Genomic DNA, 24511 nt, shown 5'->3' on the forward strand with positions numbered 1-24511 from the left:
TCAAGTCTTCTTCAATGCAGTATGATGTTTATTTTGTAAATAATGGTCCCATTTAGAGTAAAATAAATGATAAAACAGGGTGTGCTTTAGGGCATTTTATGTCTTTTCAGAAACAGGTGGTTTACGTGGGTATTTGTCATTTTTGTGCTGGGTGAGCTGTGTAGTGCATTTAAGTGCTTATCCTTTATTTTGAATGCCTTTAAAGACCAGAGAAATGCCTCCTCTCTCTCATTTCATGCTGCTTGCCACATTTTTTTGAAAAATTTTATTTTACATTTATTCTCCACAACCATTTGGTGACCCACCCAAATTATTCAACGACCCCTTGAGGTTATTAGCCCTTCGCTAACTTGAAAGGGGATAAAATGATTTAATTGCGCGGCTCTTCCAGACTTTCCAAACTATCAAATTCTCATAGTGAAACATTATTTTGTCAGGGTTGAGATGCTGAAAAACTATATTTGATGTTATTACAAAGATTGGCCACTATGTCAAAATTAGCATCAGCGCTTAGATCACTTCTTGGGTGCTTATTCAAAACGATAGTTCATAAACCAGTGGGTGACATCATGGTGGCTATGTCCACTTCTTTTATAAAGTCTTTAAGTGCCCATAAGCTCTGCCAATAACCCCAGTGCAAAATGTGTGATTGGGCAGTTACTTGTTTTTCATGGCCTTTTAAAAAATAAAGTCTCTCTTGAGCCTCCTCATGAAAACTAATAACAGTGCTTTGCATTTAATATTAGCATAGACCATAGTCACATTTTTCAGCCTATTTACCACACGGACTCAGGACTCATTCACCAAAAGAAATATTGATATGGGAATATTAAGCACAGTGAAAGAATTGTTCAGTGTCATCATCATCAACATTTTTGAATACTCACTTCCAGAAATGTTTAGTGATCAATTTCTTCTATATCCAGACATGATATCTACAACAGGGAATGATTCATGTTAGTAACATATAAATATTTCCTATTGCTGCCCTGTAGAATGGATCAGAAGAACAGAATGTATTAATATATAATTGACAAGCATGAGGAGTGGTTCTTTATTGAGGCCCGGCCACAATAAATTGGCAATAAACAACAATAAATTCATTCAAAATCAAATCATGACTTAAATGTTTTAAGGGCTAGTTTTGTCAGGTAAACAATGCAACTGTTAACACACAACTACTAGTTAAGTTTGGCTTGAAAACTATAGTTACATTCAAATCTTTTATTTGCTTATCAAAGCTGTTTTTTAAGGAGATTGGATGTGCATATTAAGTATGATTTCCAATTATTTTTTGGACTTCATCATTCGAAATCAAACTTATGGACTTGCAAACTATAGTATCTCTTTCAATTACATGTTGTCACTGTAGCTCTGTTATAGACACAATAGTGACAGAACATGTCAGGCTTTTATTTTTATTTTTTTGTCTACACACTGTTTTGAATTTATTTTGAGGGGAATCTGCCTTTGAAAGAACAGTAAAGACATTGCTGCCATCCTGTGACTTACTAAAGTTACAACACAAGTCTAAGTGTTCTATACACAGGTGTGAAGTGCAAATCTTTGACCTGTCTTCTTGAACCCACTGAGAGATCTGAACCCCAACAGCTGCAGCACTCTTGCCAGAAGAGTGCAGTGTTTGTCTCAGAAGAGGTATCTAGTTTTAGACGACAGTGACCTAAAATGTCACGTAGACCAGAGGAAATAAATAGATATTTTCGGCCACACCATAAATGTGCTCCAGGTTACCTAAAAATGTTAAAGAGCTTGATATGAGAAATTGTGATTTGAAACCTACCAAGTACTGAGTTAGTCCAGTACAAAGCTACACATAATTATTAAACCATCACAACAACTTTGCTGTAAAAGGAGGTGGAGTTCCATCTGATCCACAGTAAAAGGTTTTTGTTTTGGGTGTGTACTCCTACATATTGGATTTCAAATCAAACAATGAGTATGAGGTTTCAGAGCTGACTTAAAGTTTTCAGGTGTGTAAATGTGTTCTAATCTGCTTTGGGTGAAAACTCACTTTGTCGGTGCAGGATTCATAGGATTCAAGCTTCCTTTTTTAACACCTGAGGGACCTCTTTTGGGATTCAGGGACTTTGGTGTCTGCTAGCCGGTGCTCCCTTGGTTCGACTGATCTAAAACGAGAGGCTTAAGGGCGGAGATCCTCCGATCCAAAATGTTGGTATGTCATGTCCTGGAGATGAGAATCAACAATCAACTGTTTTTATTTTACAGCAGCTTTAAATCACACCAATGGAAAAAGGGAACTCTCTGCCTAGTCCAATGATGCCTAACGCAAGTCTCTATGACAACTGGTTCATGAGTTATGGAGGGGACGTCCCTAATGATAAAGGAATTCTTCTGAGTGCAGTAATGCCTCCCACAAGAGCCTATGATGAATGGTTTATTAGTTTGGCCATCGTACATGAATCCATGTACAAGTTACAGGCCACTCTCGCTTCCACAGCCCTTTTTAGCCAATTTACATGAACGTAAACACACACCTTTACACACACTCAATCACTTGACCTCCATGCCAAATTTTAGCCTCCTGTGGAAATTTTTTGTGACCGAGCGAGCTGTAGAGCTGCTGCTAAAAATGTGTCACTGTCCTAGTGCCAAATCAAGTGCTGTAAAATATCATCAGTTTAGCAATCTGAAGTGAGTTTTTTTTTTACCTAGGCAGTGTTTTTTTTTTTTCTGAAGAAGAGCCACAAAAGTTTCCTGTACAACTTTTGCACTCTTATCTGAACCACATGCTGAGCAGCAGCAGAGAGGCCTCGACATTTTATTAATCACTGTAGAGTGTACCATGTTTGATACTGATGGCACACTATACATTTAACAAAATTTGTGAAATGTGATCGAGATAGTCCTAGTGCCATTTTCAAACTTACAATATTGTATATAATCAAAATGTTTTCAGTAAAGAGGAAGAGTTAGCAAATTAAATTATTAGCTTGACCTTAAGAACCACATTTTCATCTTGGTACCACAGACCAGTCATTTATTCACTCCAGCCTATATTGATAAGTACCATAAAATCATAGTCATAGAAGATATATACATATTTAAAATAAATACATAGCACAGCAGTAGTGTATGTTAAGGATGTACTACAATCTGAACTGGTCACTGGGTTCATCCACCTCCTGTATAAACTCTTGGCAAGCAGCATGTAAATAGAGCATCAGTTGAAGACTACAATAGACTCAGTGGTCATCCATGAGAGATAACTATTTATTTCAACAGACACAACTCAAGAGGATATCCTTTTGAAGATTCTCTCTCATAACTTCCTGCATTATGCACAGGATGTACTGAACGCTGATTAGTGGCAAATACTCTGAGAAATCTCTCGGTGCATATCTTCCCTTGAAAATAAGATCCTAATAACAGCATGAGTGTAAAGACGCTGCAAGTGACTTTTCTTTGGTATTAAGCCCCATTGTCTTCTATGAATAGCCATGGCTGAATACTATGTCTGGTGTCTGTCAGCGATGGGTGTGATCTGGCTGTCTGGTGCCCAGTGAGTCAGCTCCACAAGGCCAGGCCATGAGGAAGTTAAAATGTTTCCTCTGCCTCACTGCCGGACTTGTTTTGAACAAAGGAAGGTTGTGGTCAATTAAAACACAGAATATACTTCTTGTAGATCTATTTGTGTTCAGCAGCGTTTTACACGTACAGTAACATCTTAAGGCTGGACCAACACTTCCAGCTGCACCAACAAGAAGTAACTTTAAACCAAATTAAATCGTAGTTTAACTTAAAATTATGCTGACCGAAACTCCAATTTAAACTGTGATCCAGTATTAACTTTGAACTTACACTTGAGGAGGTTTAACTTTTAAAATGGCTGCCTTATTGAGATGGATTGAGAAAAAAAAATCTATTTTTAAAAATTTCTAAAAATGTCAAAATTCCCTGGGGCTTTACTGCCACCTGACAGTACATCTACTGTCTTGTTTATTCATTTGTGTTCAATTGCCCTCTGTTTCTTGGGAGGTCTTTTTTTTACTTTTACCTAGCTAGCAAACAATGTAGCATTTTGTTAACTTTTTAGGTAGCTAGCAAACAACATTTTTTTTATTATTTAATTTTATTGTTTAGCAACAATGTAAGGTTTAGTTAACTTTTTAGCTTGTTGGTGCAACACAGACTTCTATCAACTGAGAACATTTAATGATTTTCTCTGTTTAGAAGTGTAGTAAAACTTTCCCTCAGAGATTGGTGGAATTTATTGGAAGAGCAAAACGTGCAGTTAATTGTTTCTACATACAAGCATGCATGTGCCATCTGTGCAAATCCTGTATCTGAAAATGTATAGTAGAAAATTATACCAGGGCGGGAGTGATTCAAAGGTGTGAAAACCACAGGATAACAGTTAGTACACAGAACTCTATGTTCAGCAACCCCTGGTTCAAATTTTTTTGAACCGTCGTTTAGGTCAGATTTTGTTTTTAATATAATGATGTAACATATACTAAAAGTCTACTCATTTTGAAAGTTTAAGTGGTCACAGTTTTCTCAGTTTTCTTCTATGTGATCTATCAAGGCTCGACCACATCTTACATTTCAAATGTTCTCTGATCTCTCACTCCAAAGCATGTATGTGTTTCCACAGTGCTGCTGCTACTCCTGCAGCTTAAACCATCACCAGTATTTATTGGCTTGACTGAGGTTTTCTGACTCTGTGGCATTAGTTTGCACTCACCGCATGTTGATGATTCAGGGCAGGAAAAAAAAAAATCAAACCTGAATAAATATATGACAGACTTGCCACTCAGGGCTTGAAAGTAAATGATAAATTGTTTTACACCCTTCAAAAGAACTGGTTTGCACTCAAACGAGTCATGTGTCTCTTCTTCTTTTCTGAAAGTCATTCTGGGCACAAAACATCAAAACAAAGGTGCTCGTAGAGCAAAGGGGAAGTTCCTCATTTTTGCTGTCACTCATTTGCATAGGTGGAACGGAAATTGATCTCAAAATGAATAGCATTCTGAATTTGAATGTTAGGAATTATGAGAGAGAATTGTGGTGTAATTGTGTACTGAAGGGCAGCTTTGACATTTGAAAAAAAAAAATCTCTGTTTTCACCAGTAGAACAAAGTAGGTGTCTGATCAAAAACAACTGTGGATGGTTGGCGTTATCTGTGCAGCTGAAGCCACATCCTCCCTTGAGTATGCACACATGGCATGCCATGCTTTATGAAACCTATCCCTTCCCAAAATATGTCACAGAAGGCTCAACCCCCACAGATTTATCAATCCAAAAGGCCAAAGGAAATATTACGTGCGTCAGTTTGGTGTCACATGATGCTGGACGCTTTTGGGTGCAATCAGTTCAGCAATAATCAGTGAGTGTTTCAAAAGCGCTGGGTGAGAGACAGAACATTTGAAAGGTTTAGCAAAAAGGGAGAGGGGTACAGAGGCACTCACAAGGGCAGAGAGAGAGAGAGAGAGAGAGAGAGAGAGAGAGAGAGAGAGAGAGAGCAACAGGATATTTTGTCACTATGGTTACGGCAGCAGATGTAGATCTTGATTTGTCTCTTGTATGTCATTCAGGGCAGTGTGGTTGGAGTGCCGCCCGCACCGAACATTATATTTAATATCAACACGAGAGGTGTCATGTCTTCTGGATTAATGTGATTTCAGAAAATATCAAGAAAAACTTCCATCTGTGAGGTAAGTTTTCTCTACAAACTTAATTTCTTTTTCGAGTTATGGTCAGGGGCAGAGTCAGACTGAGAGTTTGCTATTTAACAATTTACCAACAGTGTGCCCACCTCTGTATTTACCACTACACCTGAGGTCATGGTGAATCATTGATATTGACAGAGATGGGATATCTTGTAGGATTATATATTTATTTCAGTTGAACTTGTAATGGATTTCTGTTGTGAAAAATGTGCTGTAGCCCAGAGTTGGCTATCTAGTAAATGCAAATGCCTCTAACCTACCTACAACTAATGACTAACTAAATTTGCATCTCAACTATAGTATGGCATTTTCTAATGGCAAATCATCACACCTTAACAAACTATATTTCAAACCATATCTCTATAGTTTAACATAATCAATACTGGACTATGAAATTACATTGGTCTTCTAGGGGAATATCCATTTATGCCAAAGTGAAAGCGATCTATCACAGTTACAACACTCACAATAAAGAGGGAACTACTTTCACAACAGTTTGACTGTTGTAAGAATCATTTAAGCTATAGTCTTCTCATAAAAAAAAAATCAAATTTACTAACAGCTACATTCATGTACTGTATGAAACATGACAACACAGACATTTGAGAGTGTTGCTGCATGTTTGCCCTAAATACCCCTTCACTTGTGTTAATGGGTCAGGAAACGTGTTTCTCCACTGCACCATGTGCTTGAGCGGGTTATAATTTCAGCTCAAACAATGTGACTTTCCGACTGCCTCATGCCATTCTAAGGCAGAGCACCCTGGGGAAAGCTGACTTCCTTGTATGCAAGGCCATCTTTTAACAACTTTTTTTTTGCAATGCAAGTGTGAGAGTGTTGCAGCTGCATTCAAAATCAAAGCAATGCCCTGTTATTGTTCACTGACTTCCTTCATGTCACTTTTAGGCGCAAACAGCACGAAGAAAACAGCCATGTCCTGTGAGTCAAATACATGCTGTACATCAGTGGATGAATGAGCTAATAGTTGCGGGGGCTACTTACTTTATCTTGACTTACTCATCTATATATGTAAACAGGTTGAAAATATACTTAGAATTATAATTTTATTATCAAAAAATAAGCTATGACTTCTTATGTCAGATGACAGCATGAATATATATATTTTTAAGTGAAAACATACATTTTCAGGCACCAAAACATACCAGACTTTCTATATCCTTTCTTTTCAGCTTGACCTTTTTGATGTTTTTTTTAATATTTTGACATTGTCTTTTTTACCTTTTGACATTTTTTTTAAGACATGTGAAGGCTTGATTATGCAAGGCTTTGAAACTAAGGCAAAAGTGAAGTAAGAGTTTGGTCTCTGCTGGACTTTACTCAAAAAGAACCACAAGGTGGCACTATGTACACACCACAAAAACAACTTCTACAGTCTTTGACAGGACCTGACTGTCAGCCACTTCCACTGAGAGCTCACCTGCTTGAAAATTCAAATCATTTTCCGTTAGCTGACAGTAAAACAACTAAAACTACAGTCACATAATCCTAGTGCATTAATTAGTTCTTCTTCTAAGCACTTTCACTATATTGTGAAATGATCAAAATCAAGACTTGCATGGCTTATTATTTATTACAATTCAAAGAAACCCTCTCTATCATCACAGGCAGAGATTGTCAGATTATTCTTTATATGAAACTGCCGGTAAGTGCCAGGAGTAATGACAAATACTGTAACTTCTTCTACTTCCCTTTTAAAAGAAAGGTCTTATATGTGTAAACCTGCATGTGCTCTCAGAGTTGTGCCTGGCTAGTTTCATTTCAACATAGACAGAGATTCAGTCATTAATTGTGGTTTGTTTTTTTTGTTGTTTTTTTCAATGTCATGTCTGATTTTGCTTCCTGGTACCACTTTACAATACTGCCCTTATAAATGATTTATAAATGGTTTATCATCAGGTTATTAGTAAAGTTGTAACACAAATCATTAATAAACAGTTATATAGTTTATAACACAGCTTTCATATTATCAAAGCCTTCGTACATGAATCTGGTCATTTGATAGCTTAATTTGATGCCAGATTAAACTTTTGGACTATTAAGATATGATAACACTGGTTAAATACCAGAAACGTATTAGCAAATATGTGATAACAGGAATAAATGCTGCTGATGGAGGAGACAGAGTGGTTTAACGATACAAGTGGGCTCACTATTTGGCAAGCAACAGATCCCTGTTGCCCTTTATATCTAAGTGTAGTCTGATTGTAAAGTGGTACCCACATTTTTTGTATACATTTTTTGAGGTGGAAAAAAGAAAAGAAGAATCTCCCTTAAAAGAATCATTAATATATTTTATTTTCCTTTTTGCAGTTATTGGTTCCAAAAAAATCAAGATGGCTTCTACCACCATGAATATGACTTTGACCTCCTTGTCCACCAACAATAACTCTAATAATTCTACCTGCGACACCTTGTACGCCCACCGGGACTATGCCAAGGTCCTCATGCCTCTTTTCTATTGCATTGTCTTCATTGTGGGATTGTTCGGTAACTGCCTCGCCCTCCACGTCATCCGACCCAATCTGAAGAAGATGAACTCCACCACCTTGTACTCCCTCAACCTGGTCATCTCTGACATCCTCTTCACCCTGTCTCTGCCTGTGAGGATTGCCTATTATGCCATGGGCTTTCACTGGCCTCTGGGGGAGATGCTGTGCAAGTTCTCAGGCCTCATCTTCTATATCAACACCTATGCAGGGGTCAATTTCATGACCTGTCTCAGCATAGACCGATTCATTGCTGTGGTCCTGCCTCTGCGCTTCGGCCGACTCAGGAAGGTCAGTAACGTGCGTTACATTTGTGTTGGTGTGTGGCTGTTGGTCCTGGCACAGACCCTCCCCCTGCTGGGCATGCCTATGACCAACAAAGAACCAGATGACACCATCACATGCATGGAATACCCCAACTTTGAGACGGTCGACCACATTGCTCATATACTGATTGGTGCTGTCTTTCTTGGTTACATCATCCCTGTGGTGACCATCCTGGTGTGTTACTCTGTCTTGTGCTACAAACTCCACTTCACCGCCAAGAACAACCATCTGACTGAAAGGTCTGGCCGGAGCCGCAAGGCCATCGGTGTCATCTGCTGCGTGTCCCTGGTGTTTGTTGTCTGCTACAGCCCCTATCACATTGACCTCCTGCAGTACATGATCCGCAAGCTGGTATCGAGCCCTGATTGTGCAGATCTCACAGCCTTTCAGGTGTCGCTGCACATCACAGTGTGTCTGATGAACCTCAACTCATGTTTGGATCCTTTTATCTACTTCTTCGCCTGTAAGGGCTACAAGAGGAAACTCATGAAGCTGCTGAAGCTACAGGTCAGCATGTCCTACTCCAGTGCTGTGAGGACGTCACCTGAAGGCTCCTCCAAGGATGTCATTGATGGCAACAAGATCCATCTCAACAGCTCCATAATGGGTACAACAAGTGAGAGAGGCTCAGAGAGGAGGGTACTGAGAGGAGAGCATGAGTGAATGAGAGAACTTAGCAGCCAAGAGTTACATGAGTTGAAGGACCTTTGTACATGTGGGCCGACTGTAATCAAGAACAAGTCAAATAATGTGACTCACTCATGCCATCAGGGACTCCAAGCAGCAACTCGGCATCTGGATCCACAGAAATTCAGCTCTTTCAGACCAGACTGGTTTACACGAGGGAAGGTTTTTGAAAGAGCATCAACAGAATGAATTCTAGCACCTCCAATGTTTTCTTATTGATATTAGTGAATTAATCCATAAAGAAGAGATTATTGCAGCTCAGGAAAGACAGGAGGACACTTCTTCATAAATTATGTTTGCTTGTTGGAGGAGGACAGTCAACTGATAGTGACTGAGAGCTGAAAAAGACATTGAAGAACATATCAATAATATGTCATAAAGTATGTTCATGTACAATTTTAGGAGTTATATTCCTACACTCGCCTGAAAAAAAAAACTTTTTTGACTTAATATTTGCAAGTGAACAAAGACATCATATTTGAGTCGACCCTCTCAGTGTTGCTTTTATGAACCAATATGTTAAAGTAGATATGACTTCCTCATTCAGACTAACAATTTCTGTTTTGTTTTGTTTTTTGTACCTCAAGGTTCAGTTCAACAAACAGTTGTAATCTCTCAGGAAAGTTTACAAACCACACATTCAGTATTTCAGCTGCTTGCCAACTGCCTTAATTTGTTGGAAAAGGCACCACATCTTCGTCTGCTTTAACTTTAACTTCCTTGTGATGAAATGGATGTAGTCTATGATGTTGTTTAATGTAACGGGGATTTGTTTTCTAGTAAACAAACAAAAGTTGTTTTTGAATTCAGTGTTATTCACAATAATGCTTTATCCTTCAGGCCTAACAAAAATGTTAAAATTAGTGTATTTCATTCCTCATAAAACCTTTGCAAAGCCAATGTTTTTGAGTATTTTAAATTCAGCATAATTTACATATCTACTAAAGCTTGTAGTCTTCTTCCTTGTCCCTGCTGGTGCACTGCAGCACATCTTGAGGTGTGTTACCATCACCATCCACTGTAGATCAGTGGTGTAGAGGGAAAACATTGGTAGGACTGTGAAACTGCATCACATGCATGCATGCTGATAAGATGGACAAAACTGGCATCCACTCCTTAAAAAACAGCACCATAGTTCAAAACTCCACAGGGCACTTTATTGGGATAGTTTGGATTATTTGAAGTGGGGTTGTGTGAGGTAAGTGTTTCACCTATAGTAGGGGCATTCAGCACGGGTGTAGAGAGCAAAGCAATGTGCTGCTGTGGACACCATCAGTAGCAAAAGGTTTTGGTTTTTTTTCACCAAAAAGACTTCTCTGACAGGAAACTGCTGTTACATCAACCTAATATTGCTTTCTCCAAACCAGTCAGACTTATTTGGGGAACAGGAATTTTACCTCACAAAGCACGACAGTTGTTCCTTGTTAGCTTCCATTGGTTTGTGTTATTCTTCAGTGTTTTAAAGAGTTAGTGCAGATTCACCAAAGTCACACAATAACACGAACAAACTAACTAACTAGTCATGGCAACAGTAGACTAGCAACTCCCATGTTCTATAAGGTAAGGTCTATAAGGCTTTGGAAAGAGTAATATTTGACTTATATAATGGCAGTTTCCAAAGAATGAAAACATCCTAAATATAGCATGCACTTCAGCTTATATTGATTTTTGTTATTAGGTGGGTAAAATAGGTATTTCTGCTGATGCTGTCTACAACAGTGCATGGCTTAACTTCCTACATCAACACTCCATCTACTGTAGGTAATACACTGACTATCAATAAGTACCTCATACAATTCCACTCCAAAAATCCAAACCCTGTAAAAAAAAAATTGTAAATAGTTGTTTTTTGAGTGCTGCCAAAATATAAATTAGCATTATTGAGGGGGTTTTAATCTTGTTGAGACAACTGTAGCAACATTCATGAATATGAAAATCAGGTGTTATTTCATAAAGCTGGATATGCCAACATATTTAAGCACTGAGAGAATGAATTGAGCAGGAAATTGTAGGGTTCATTTGACTGAACAGATTTAAACGATTTTCTGTTAGTGTTTTATATTGTGGAAATGATGCTTTCAACTCATAGCCTGCTCTTCAATCCTCTTTTACCTGCAAACATCCCACTCTGCTCATAAAAAATAAACTGTTCAGCATTAAGAGATGTTTAAGAATTTCAGAAAAGCAAAATGTTTCAAGTCACATTTTCCATTTCTGTCAACAGATTTAGGAACTCTTGTCAGTTGTCATCATTGTTTAATTTGATGCACTTCTTAGAATGTTACTTGTATCAGACAAAATATTTCTTTAGACTCAGTATTTGTACTCAGGCAAACCAAATTAACCTGCTTGCAAGTGAGTCATTACCCGTCTAAACACTTTGTACAGTACTCAGAATTCACTGAGAAGGCCATGTAAAGAGATCGGATGGGCTGATGGTTACGAAGGGAGTTCTTCAAGGATCCATTTGAGGGGGGCTGTGATGTTCATCATTTCAAGTCAACACAATTCTACTGTCATCATTGTAGGAACCACCAAAAATGTCTACAGTGAATTGTTTGTAGCACGGCACAGTCAGCTGTGCTTAGAAAATCTAATATAGCATAACTTAATTGCTACAAAAAATGATACGGAAATGCAGCATAGACAAAACTACTGGCAGACAAAACCTTGAAATTGATGTTTCTGCCAACAACATTAATTATTTCTTTCTTTCTACAACATGACTAAACAAGTACAATGTAGCTAAAGTGTGGTTACGGTTACAGGCCCGATTATAGCAAATAGGTGAGGTTAAGGTCGAACGCCAGAAACAGGTGGTTTGGGGTTAGTAAATTTATGTGGTAACACTTGTTAAAGATGAAAAAAATGTTGGTCTGTGTGACTGTGCAAGCTGTGCTTTTTAAAGTTATAGGAAATAGACAGGTGTTTAGGTCCTTAGATTTATTTACTATTTTGCTCTTATGTTCTTTATACATGTTAAATGCAATACTCACTTCTGCATTTGTTATTATAAGGTTGGTTGGTTTGTTTGTCCATTCAGACACAGCCTTTTCCAAAAAATGTTACTTTGTCATGTCTTTGCTGCCAACACTTTGCAAAACATTAGGGAAACAAATAATAAAAAGCAAAATAGAGACAATATTCACCTCAACTGTTCTTCATGTATCATCACAGTCATATTTCCTGGCTTCAACAGTCGATGGCACACAAACAAGATATAGGTGAAGATAGAGGCAAGAAAAAAAAGTTCAGCAGGTTTCTTTTCACCGTGTAGATGACAAAGTTCATCATCCTCATAACCACAGCCAAGGCTCTGAGAAAACCACAGAACAAAACATGCTCTTACAGTAAACCAAATTCTATGTATTTTTCCCTGCTAGTAAAAGTAGGAACTGAAAATTATTGTCTGTTAATGTCTATTGTATTTTTGTTACATGACAAGAGACATGCATTGACATACATTGAAATGCTTGATAGACCTTTATCACAACAGACGTTTTGATATAAGATAATAGAGTAAACACAGTTGTTACCAATGATGCTAATTAAGGTTCCATTCCATTCAACTCAGACAGAGTCCAGGGGCCGCTATTGTGCATTTTAGCTACACTAAATGTAACAGGACCTTAATTAGTCTCATTTGTAACATCTGTGTTTACCACATTATTTCATATCTATTTTGCTGCTGTGATTAAGGTGTATTCCAGGAACTGTTGATGTAGCATTAGCATTGTAAAAACACAGTAGAAATACTAGTGTAGGAACTGGAGCTGAAATAAGTCAATTAATCGATTAATTGATCAACAGGAAACTAAAAAGCTAGCTTGATAATCAATTAACTTCCCAGTTATTATTAGCATTAAGAGCATTTTGATGCTTTTTGTTTTCTTATGATACAGTAGAAAATGGAATATTATTAAAAACCTTCGGCTTTAGGAAATTGTGATGATTTTTTTCCCACTATTTTCTGATATATTATATACCAAATGATTAATAAAACAATAATAATAATAATCATACCAATAAATAGAATAATATATAGTGAAAATAATCGTTAGTTGCAGCACTCCTCGGAAAATTACAGAGCAATTGTCTCAGTACACTCACTCACACACACACACACACACACACACACACACACACACACTTTTGAACCATTGATCCGTCTGTTTCTGGGCAAGTAAATGCAGTAAGATTTTTTTCACAGCAATCAAGCACAGACTGCAGGGTATCGTTAGATCTTTACTCATCTTGACCTCTTCATATGCTTTATTTTACACTTATTTTACACTTCTACATTGTATTCTACTGAAACACATCCCTTGCCGATAGTTTTGCTACTTGTATAGCAATGAACACTGTATTTCACACATATAATTGCCATCTGCTTTATCGCTCCCTTTTTTTCCATCGTCTGACCTCTTTGGGGATTAAGGGGAAGTGCATGTTTTAAAGGAATGTGCCGAAAGCATCAGAGAACTTAACACAAAGTATTTATACATCTGAAACAGAGAACTTTCAGAGATATAGATACATTCTGATTATTTCATTAATCTGATCATGCCAAAAATATGAATGTATGAATGTATTGTCCAGAAATCTGTGGTACTGATTTGAATAACTGCCTCTGTTTTTGTCTTAAATTCTGCGCCCACTCAAAAGTTGAACCCGTATTGTGTTGAATGATGTACATGCACTTTGACTTCATCTGCTGAAAAGGGAGAAGTATGTCTGTGATCACCTTAAATCTGACTTTATGTAAAGAGGTGTACGCATGAGCAGGATTTTGTGACATCACAACTAGTTTGTTCAACCATCCACTTTAAATGCTTTACAATGTGCGTCAACATTCACCCGATCACAGACTCATACAATGAAGCTGCCATCCAAGGTGCTAACCTGCTCATCAGGAGTGTTACTTTGCTTTTGTCAGTCCCGTAAGATGATCATCATCAGCTCATCCAGTCACACACATATACACCACTGGCACAGCCTGTGGGTTCAGTTTATTGCCCAAGGACAGGCTGAAGAAGCTAGGGATCAAACCACCAACCTTCTGACGACCTGCTTCACCTCTTAAGCCACACCTGGCCTGAAATGTTTAGGGGTTCAAACAGTATTACTCCTATTGTTGTTGTTGCTGTTGTTCTACTTCTCTGCTAAAACTGAATGGTGACAAGAGTCTGCTTCTCTGCAACTTATGGTTGATTAGATCACTCTATTTTCTATTATGCAAAATGAGTTAGCATCTGTATCTCTACAAGTCTTCAACAAAATGCTACCAAAATTTACACAGACATTCTGTAGATGATAGATATCAAGTGCTTTGGATGATGTTCAGATGGGTCAAACGGTGAGTCTGCAGGGATATTCAATACTTTGCTGTAATTTGTAATGAATAAAACAAGTTTCACCCAAAACCAGGTTGGTGTGTGTTTTTCAGATTGGTTTTATGAGTTTTTTTTACATCCCTCTATCTGCCGTCTGCTTGTGAGTTTCAGTGGGCGGGGTCAGAGAGGGCATCAGGAAAGTACCTGCACCTGGTTAATATCTCAGTGTGGCTTCCTTGTTAATCTCTTTCTTTTCTGATGAAGGCATAAAAGGCTGCTGAAATAAGTCAGCATTTCATAAAAATCACTATGATGTACATCAAGTATTTCATACGTGTGTGTGTGTGTGTGTGTGTGTGTGTGTGTGTGTGTGTGTGTGTGTGTGTGTGTGTGTGTGTGTGTGTACCTCAAAAATGGCTTGGTCTAGAGTTAAAATTTGTAATAATTTTAATCTCTTAAGTCACATGTGCCTGGTCTTCTGCTCTAAAAATATAAACTGTGCGATTTTTAAAATCCTCTTGGAACCCTGTTAGAACCTGCTTGCAGGTCTTGTTATCATGATAACGGAACTGAATTTTTATATCTCTTAAAAATGTCTGGAGGGGGCCTTTAACTTCTATTTGATTTAAAGCAGCCAAGTTCAGTTACCAGCCACGGAAAAAGATAGAAAACATAAAAAAGAGTAATAGCTGGAGAAATGGAGATAAAGCATCAGAATAATACATAAAATGATCACTAGGATGTAATTATATGCTATTCATACAATGAAAGCGTAAACTGAGTTTGTAAAAGCTTAAAGCAAAGTAGATCTAATATAATATGTTATAATAGCTTAGTCTCACTTGCCCAAATAAGAGAGTGATTGTTCCAAGATTCAATTAATCATCAGGCCCAGACTGCTACCTAAACCACTGACAGTTTCGTAGTGATGATTTTTGGCCTCTAGAGGGCAGTGCAAAACAGGGTAAAGAGGTGATGGTGAAGGAAGTTTAATAGGCTTCTCACTGACACCACAGTACATACCAAACCTGAATACTGACAAATGTCAGCAAAAGTATCACTTGTCTTTTTCTAAAATTGCTTCACTTGTTTTACATGAAACAAGAAAGGCAGACTGTAAAATAAAACTATTTACGCATGGCACAAGAATACAGAACCTGTGATTCTGAAAAAAAGATATTTTTAAATATAAATGCACTTATATTGTTTAAGTTACAGGTGAACAATAAAGACTAAGAATTTATTATGGAGTGGAGGACTTGCTGAGGAAACCACATGACAAGTATCAAAGAGAGGAAAACATCACACAGACTGTTGTCATAACAACATATTGCAATGAACACAAAGTACCATCTGGTATGAGATTTTTAAGACACATTGAGAGGACAAGCCGATAGATAATTATTTCCCAGGAATAAGAATTAGACTGAATGAGCAGCTTCTATATAAACACCGTGATAAAAAAAAATAAATAAATAACTGAGCGCAGTGAACACGGAAAGAAGTTCAGCATCAAAGCAGTCGGAAGGCACAAAGGAGGAAATGCTGTAAATCGTGGGAGAGTATGATTTTTACAAGATCTACTGCATAACAGGAATGGAAAGTACCAGTCGGGGGAGAAGGGGAAGAAGTTGTGATTGCACAATGTTCTTTGAGCCAAATGTCCTAATTCATAGTTGTTAGCGGCTCACACACACATTAATCACACACACATTAATCTGTATTCAGTCCAGGTCCAGCCTGACCTTGAGCTTTTCACCTGAGGTATGCGCTTTGCATCCATTAAGTCGACGTGGTGTAAAACCATCTCACAGCATCAGCGTGAAGTGTCTATTACCACCGTCTTATTTCCTGTTTATATGGCAACTGCCTCAACATCCTGTTTTTAATTACTTCTCTCCAGCAGCAGATGCTTCTCACAGCAACCTGCTGTGGATTACTCCCCTGAGAACTAATGTGCTGTGACAGACCCCACTTTTCCAATCAATAACTCGCCCTAAATCTGCCATCTCTCTGCCTGCCAAACACACTCCCACTTCTAATGGCACATCATTTTCTTTAAGGGGGTGTAATTGCAGACTGTGGAAAGCTGTAGCCCTTTGTGTTCCAACTACGTAGATACTGTAAAGGAATCTAAAGTACAGAAACTACACAACACAGGAAGTGATGGGGGCTTTACACCGAGCCCTGTCTCGCCACCATTTCCATCACATTACCCTTTGAGAAAGCATTCACTTCCCTGTTTTGGCTGAGTGCTCAGATAAATCGCTGTGTTGCTTCATAAACCTGTTGGTGCAAGCTTGTCACGATGTTTGTGTGATTTCTGTGGTAAGTGCAGTCTTTTATTGTTCTGGCAAGACTATCTGATCGCTTTGACCTTTGAAGATGGAAGGGGGGGAAGTAATTTTGGCAGACGTTTTATAGTCAGTGTGTGTGTGTGTGTGTGCGTGTGTTTCGGTGCCGAGTTTTGGGACAAATTGATTTCAATGACTTATTCGTTTTATTCTGCAGCTTTACATTCCTGAATTCAGGGTAACCAACCAAAAGTAACAATACACAGAATAGACAGTACAGTACAGTACAGTGGAAAAAATGACTACTTCGGTGTCAAACACAGACGTCACATGATTTACTATCAATACACAGCATCAGTTCTCAGAGATAAAACTTTCACTTCGACATTTTGTTCACTCTGACCCAGATTACAGGTACAGATTTGACTATTTTCAGTATGTTTGTTTATGCAATTTTGTACACACTTTATTTCACAGTACACTAAGAAGACATAACAAGCTGTACTTTGTAGTAAATTAGGCAAAAACTAGAAATAAAATGTTCTTTATTAAATAGTAGTTATACTTATTTGACACCTTTCACGTAATTGAAGACTAATAAGACATAATAAGCTGTACTTTGGAACAAATTAGACAAAAACTATGTTCTTTATTTGACATTATAGATCCATTAGAAGACAATTATTAGTCTTTCTTAGAGGGTGATATGGGACACATTACCACAAAGCTGCACTGTTAACTAAAGTGTATTACCCATAGACAACATATTCCTCTACATCTATAATTTTGGTCTAATTACCTTCAAAGAAAGTGTAATACGTTCTAACAAAGAGCATTTTATTTCTAGTTTTTGTGTAATTTAATATATTGTACGGCTTTTATGTCTTATTAGTGTACTGTAAAATGAAAGTACAATCCTATTTTTAATTATGGAATGGCACATCTTGACAGACATGACCTGTTTGGCTTCCTCTATTCTTCTTTCACGGTACAGCTGCACTTTTTAAAAATAAGTATTCAAATGATCACGCATCAAGTTCTGCAATCTGTAAAACTCAGACATGAGCGTATTTAGAAGTAGCCTTTGGCTAATTGAACCGTAATGTTTCACCTGGAAACAAAATGTTTTCTTTTTTCTCTTAAATACTTGAAACTGTGATTATACTGGACTTTAGTTTGTTTGTTTTTATTCTCAGATTTCAAACTCACGTGGACAAATGAGGGATAACATCTACATAATGTTCAAAAGTAAGTGGCATCATCCTGGTTTTGCTCCTTGCATGATTTTGTACTACTTAACAATAAGATTACCCTCATATAGGGTTTTAACTAGGTTGTAAAGACTTAATAAATCCATCAGTGTATCAAATTAACATATCAAATTGCAAGATTCAAGGCTTTGGCAATATTGTTTATGTCAGCATTTTCAGCATACCCTATTTTATACTTCATCTTAAAGGGATAGTTCATCCAAAAATAAAATGTATTATCTACCTTATCTATCTTTTTATTCATTTGAAGAAAGTAATACTAAACAGTAACTGGATCTTGCCAAACAGTGAGCTCATACTGATGTATCAAAAGTGTGTTATGACTTGTTTATAATTGCTTATTAATGATAATTAATCCATAGACAGTGGTCTCATCCTTATTAATAACCTAATTATAAACCATTTAAAAATAATTTATAAGTGTAGTCGTATTGTAAAGTGGTACCCACCATTCAAAACGTGAAATCTCACAGATTATTTTAGTCAAAATGGCAATCAGTAAATACATATTTACATTATCTGATCTCTTTATGTAGCTGACATTAAATTACAGAACTACTCATCTTATATTTAATTAATTCATCCAGAATATCCTCTCTCCTTAAGGAGTTTTTATCTGCCTAGGAAAGAGTCTCAATTTAATACTGATGCCTGTATTAAGACGTATATAAGCAAACGAGACCATCCATGAGAAGATTGGCTATGTCTATATAGTTGTTCTTAATGCCTGCCACAATCATGTGTTTACATTTTCCAGCCAAACTTACAATGAGTAGTATGTTAGCCAGTTAAAAGGGTGAGATCTTTATTTAGATAATTGTATTTTTTTACATTATATTTCTGATTCTGGTGGAAAAAACACTCTAGCTTTTGTCCAAAGGGCCCTCTAAATTAAACAAAGATAGAAATTCCTTTAAATTTAGTAGCTTTATTTGGACAAATCCACAGCACATAAGCTTTCAACATAAGTTAATTATTAGTACTACAACTCAAACTGGCTATGAAGGGTAAAAAGGATGATAAAGGAATTGTTAAATGGCAATAAACTCCAATACCTTGGTTGTTTTGTGTAAGTTTCAGAATGAAGTTGGATCTAAACTCCTCCAACATGTCTGATGCTGTGAAGCCGGAGCAGGGGCCGGTGGAATACCGCATGGCAGGCCTGGTCTTCTACTGTTTCGTTTTCACTATCGGAATCATTGTCAATCTGTCTGCTTTGTGGGTGTTCGCCCTCACCACCAAGAAGAGGAACTCTGTCACCGTCTACATGATAAACGTGGCAGTGGTCGACCTCACCTTCATCCTGCTGCTTCCCTTCAGAATGGCGTACCACCACCAAGACTACTGGCCCTTTGGAGATCTTTTTTGCAGAATCAGCGCAGCTCTCACCATCTTCTACCCCTGCATGGCTCTGTGGCTGTTTGCTCTGATCAGTGCTGACCGCTATATGGCCATTGTCCAGCCAAAGCATGGCAAAGAGCTGAGGAATGTCCCAAAAGCTGTGGTGGCAAGTCTGGGGGTGTGGCTCATGACTCTGGGCAGCACTGTACCCCTCCTCTTCTCTGAGACTGACCCGGATCGCATCTCCAACTTCACCACCTGCATCAAGATGCAAGACATCATCTACATGCGCCATGACAACCCCGTCAACTTTGTACGCCTTATCTTCTTCTTCCTGGTTCCCATATGTATAATGATTGGCTGCTATATTGTCATTGTGGATAATCTGATCCACGGCCGCACCTCAAAACTCAAACCTAAAGTGAAGCAGAAGTCCATCCGGATCATCATCACACTCATTATCCAAGTGTTGGTGTGTTTTGTGCCTTTCCATGTGTGTCTCGTGCTCCGCCTGCTAGGGAAAGGCAAAGATGGGGGGTTTAGCACATGGGCTGTCTTCACCACATTCCTGATGAACCTGAGCACAGTGTTGGACATCATTCTGTACTACATTGTCTCCAAGCAGTTCCAGGACAGAGTGATCAGCGTGATTCTGTACAGGAACTACCTGCGAAGTGTGCGACGGAAGAGCAGACACACGCACACAGGCAGCATTCGATCAATGAGCAACCTGACCAGCGCCATGATATGAAACAACTATCAAACTTTTGTGTAGAACAACATGCTGATATGCACTGTGCACGCTTTGGCACAATGTAACACTGAATGCATCACTGTGTACATGGTTCATTATCAAAAGGATCAAAACTTGCAATTAATTTCCGAGATGTAATTTACACTCACAGTATGGGAGTGCTGCTGTTGTGGCAAAAACATCTGTGTTCAGAGCTGATTGACTCACCCTGGAGACTTGAGATGTTTTCTGTGCATCTTTGCTCTGGCAGACAAAGCGCGGATATCTGTGGCTCAGGTGTAGTACATGCAGGCGTAAATAAAGCTCATAATCATTAAAAACATAGCTCACAGTATCTTGGTGTATGCTTGGTTATTATGTATAAACACTGAAACTCTTCTGAGCCTCTTCACTGCGTCAACCAACATCTATTAAAGGCCTGAATGCCTTCGAGGGGGGAAACATACAGGAAATGATAGTGGGTTTTTAAAGGTTGCTGCTTTTGTTTGGTCGCTGCACCACATTTGCACTTTCTTCTCTGTAGCACCTCAGTGTAGCATCATTATTATAAATAAACCAGTCAGTGCTGCATTATGTCAGACATTAACAAACCCCTTTAACTGAGGGTCACTGTACAATATGAAACTGAAAAACATGTTATGTAGATTAAAAGATTCTGTTTTGCATTGCACATTGGAACTTTTTACAGTTAAGACATTAAAAAAAAATCCTTCAATTAAAAGGAATAATCCTAAAAAAATACTGCATATAATACTATAATACTATAATATATTAATGTAATATTAAGTATTTTATGTTGTTCTGCAAAAATGTATTCAGATAAAAGTAGAAAAGTTGTGGAAATATTGGTTGCATTTTATTTTACAATTCACTAATAAGATATAACAACCTGAACTTTGTATCAAATTAGATGAAAACTAGAAATATGTTCTTTATTATACAATATTAGACCCTTTATTTACCTTTTTTAGACTTTATTAGAGGCTACTTAGGGGCACATTACAACGGAACTGAACTGTAAACTAAAGTGAAATCACATATCTGCTACTTATTTAAAAACAATATGTGAACAGTTACAGAAGTAGGCATCGGTCTCGGCTACTCTGCCAATTGTATGGGACCAGCCAAAGAAAGTGTGTCTCAAGTGGTGGGTATGTGGTTTCACTTTCGTTTACAATTCACTTACAAAGTAGGGCCTGTCACGTCTTAACATTAAATGTAAGAAATATCTGTTTCCATGGCATTATTTGTGTTTTACCAAATAACATACTGGTATTCTGATTCATCCCTAGTTTACAGGACACCTAAAGTACAGTTGCAGTGTTCAAATAAATTCCTTTCATTACAAAATCACAGTTTATATACAACTCGATCTTGAACAGAATATTCTGCCTTTTCTCCCGAGTTTGACAAATAATATCTGCCACAAAAAAGGTTCCCTTTCAAAAGCACAAATTAACTTTTTCATAATTATCCAGCCAAAAGAAATCAACATAAATTTAGCTGACATTTAAGTAAGAAATACGTCCCTTATGTCCTCAGGACAGCAAAACAAATAAATAACCTCAGTCTCATTTTCAGCAGCCTCACAGAACAAAGTCTGTCCTTAAACCTGCCTGTCTCTAGAGCTAATGGTAATGTTCCTGAATGTAACTGTGCTTATACACATCTTTGTCTTATGTTAACATTATATTTTACATAAGAGCTATTCTTTATGAGACAGTAAGTTGGTAATTTTTGTTTATACCATATAGCAATATATATATAATTTTTCTCTATACAAGAGAAACAGTTTGCTCTTAATATCCTGAATATTACAGAATGAATGATGCCTGAATGAAATGAGGAAATATACATGCAAATAAACCCTGTTTGTTTGACTGGTGACACTTCACTATGTCATATTTGTGGAGTCTGACTTTGACACAGGACATTAATTGTAAGGCTCACAAGCGACCTGAGAGCTGCTATACAATCATTGACCAGGTGATGGCAGCATGTCACAGCTAGATCCATCTACCTGCCAGAGCGAGACAAAACAGTGCTTTCTTTATTTATGGAGTGGACATTGTAAGATTTTTTGATTCTCTGCTTTAAACTTATTTATACTTTATTGTATCTGCATTTTTTATCACATTTCAGGTGGCTTCATGAAAGCTAATACTGAACTATTTATCTTGTGAAATAACCTTTCCGGCTCATCACAGAGAAGTTGTTAACTACAGTCGTAACAGCCTCCTCAGCCACGAATCAGACTAAAGTGTGTTTATGGTGCAATGCGAATCGTATTGATCAGATGTTAAATGATTCAGTCACTTAAAGTGCATTTACAGTAACATCCTCAAGAGATGTCAGCGAGGCTTTTTACTAGATTTAAAGCAACCTTAACCTTAAAAGAGAAAAACCTTTTTCTGCACAGGGATACTTTAATGTCAGGTCTACTGCTGCGCGTGGAAGCACCGCAATGCAAGATCCTGCAATTTATCCTCAATTTATTCCTCAAATGACAGACAAGTGATGAGTTAGATGGTGCTGAATGTGTGACAGTTCTATCTCTGCGAAGAGACTGTTTAATTTAAATGAAGAGGGGGGAAAAAAAGCTCCGGTTTGAATGAGACGGTTTTGATAGGTGTCCTGCACAAACATCTCCCGAGCTAAGAATTGATTTGGTGTTGCCAGTTGCTAAAATAATCAAGTTAGTGTGTCTGTCACACCTACGCAGTCTTAACTGGATTAGACAGTGAGTCAGTGTAGCTGAGTAACTACGTAGTGCCTCATGCAATTAAGACAGTCAAGGCTCCCTGTGGTGTAACCACATGTACCATGGCAATACTCAGGATGGTTATCGTATGGATGAACGTAACTAAGGTGTTATACATAAGACTTAACACACCTTATTTGATGTTGTAGGTGTGCAACAAAATTGTGTTTGGTAACTTAGAGCAGCAATAGAAAACAAGAAAGGACAAAAACACAAATAATAGGATTAAAACAAGAATAAAAGGTAAAAGATAAAGAACAAGGTAAATATTATTAGGTGGTATCCTCTATCTATATAATGAATACAAGCACCTGGATGAGGCAGGTGAACAGTAACAGTGCCGTACAAAACTGTTTAAATAGTTTAAACCAGGAGGGTCAAACATCTCACCCAGTCTGGCCCCCTGGATGATTTTGCAAAGTGTCAAAATTGCAGAAAAGTCATTAATTCCGTTTTTGAAATAAAATGTACTGCTATTCCTGATTTATAATGCTTGTCAAAAGACGTCCCAGGCTGTTCATAACCCTTATCACTAAACCCCCAACTCTAACCCAACCATAACCACGCAGAGAATGTTTTCAGAATGTTTTACTTTTTTACATTTCAAAAATGTGAAAAAAAAAAAAATGGAGGTATTGTTTAGACCTGCAACAATTAGTTAATTAATTGATTAGTTTTAACAATTAAATTAATCACCAACTATTTTGATAATCAATTAATTGTTTTGAGTCATTTTTTATGGGAAAAATATCCATAATGTCTGATTTCAGCCTTTCCAATGTACATGTTCTGGTTTCTATTCTCCAGCTGACTGAATATCTTTGAGTTGTGGACAAAACAAGACATTTGAGGATGTCATCTTGGGCTTTGAGAGACAGTTACCAACATTTTTCTCACTTTTCTGATATTTTGTGGACGAAACAACTAATCGAATAATCAAGAAAATGATTGACAGATTAACTGAGGATGAAAATAAACATTACTTGAAGCCCACACATTGTTGTTTATTGGTTATTATGCAGTGGTTTTACTGGTCCAGCCCACTTTGGATCAAATTGGGATGAATGTGGCCCATGACACCCGTAGTTTAAAACAACGCTGTGACATGTGATAATAGCTTAGATGGATTGTGAAACAGTTTGTTATTTGTATTGTATGTGATAAAGTGTTAAAGGACATTTTACTGTGCGATTCATTAAAGAGACGCTGGTTTAGTTAATGTTTTCTCACCAGCGTTCTCAAATTCTCTCTGAGATAAGTTAGTGTTGTACAGTGGTCAAAGGATGGACGTCCACATGGTTCTCGGTTGGTTGTAAGGTCAAGAAGTGGCCACACTGTATGTTATAGATGGACTAGATTTACATTGTTTTAATAAGAGGAGGCAGGCTACAAGATTTCCATCTCACATGGAATTCTGGGAACTGCAGTTCATCACATGATGATAGGTTTATTGGCCGGCGGACTACAAGTGGATTTATAACCAAGAGGTCAAAGGTCAAATGAAACATCAGAGAGTCGTCTATC

At 37.6% G+C, this 24511-nt stretch overlaps 2 protein-coding genes across 3 annotated transcripts; both read left to right on the forward strand.

The window, feature by feature from the left end:
- Positions 1–5478: 5478 nt before the first annotated feature.
- On the forward strand, positions 5479–10741 carry gpr183a (G protein-coupled receptor 183a). Its single transcript, XM_084724872.1, has 2 exons — positions 5479–5697; positions 8044–10741. The coding sequence occupies exon 2, from the start codon at positions 8067–8069 to the stop codon at positions 9207–9209; it is 1143 nt and encodes a 380-aa protein (XP_084580998.1). The 5' UTR covers positions 5479–5697; positions 8044–8066; the 3' UTR covers positions 9210–10741.
- A 6017-nt stretch (positions 10742–16758) lies between these two features.
- Positions 16759–20548, forward strand: gpr18 (G protein-coupled receptor 18). Of its 2 annotated transcripts, none has more exons than XM_084724056.1 (3): positions 16759–16894; positions 18057–18108; positions 19206–20548. In XM_084724056.1, the coding sequence occupies exon 3, from the start codon at positions 19213–19215 to the stop codon at positions 20221–20223; it is 1011 nt and encodes a 336-aa protein (XP_084580182.1). In that variant the 5' UTR covers positions 16759–16894; positions 18057–18108; positions 19206–19212; the 3' UTR covers positions 20224–20548. The 2 variants fall into 2 exon arrangements, with proteins under 2 accessions (XP_084580182.1, XP_084580181.1); XM_084724055.1 differs by having other exon boundaries at positions 19212–20548.
- The last annotated feature ends 3963 nt before the right edge of the window (positions 20549–24511 follow it).

Source organism: Lutjanus erythropterus, chromosome 8, assembly GCF_056507025.1.
Source record: "Lutjanus erythropterus isolate fLutEry1 chromosome 8, fLutEry1.hap2, whole genome shotgun sequence".
NCBI classification, from domain to species: domain Eukaryota; kingdom Metazoa; phylum Chordata; class Actinopteri; order Lutjaniformes; family Lutjanidae; genus Lutjanus; species Lutjanus erythropterus.

What these genes read in the sequence shown, in the direction of transcription:
- gpr183a (XM_084724872.1), top strand. Translation starts at nt 8,067, where the DNA reads ATGGCTTCTACCACCATGAATATGACTTTGACCTCCTTGTCCACCAAC.
- gpr18 (XM_084724056.1), top strand. Translation starts at nt 19,213, where the DNA reads ATGAAGTTGGATCTAAACTCCTCCAACATGTCTGATGCTGTGAAGCCG.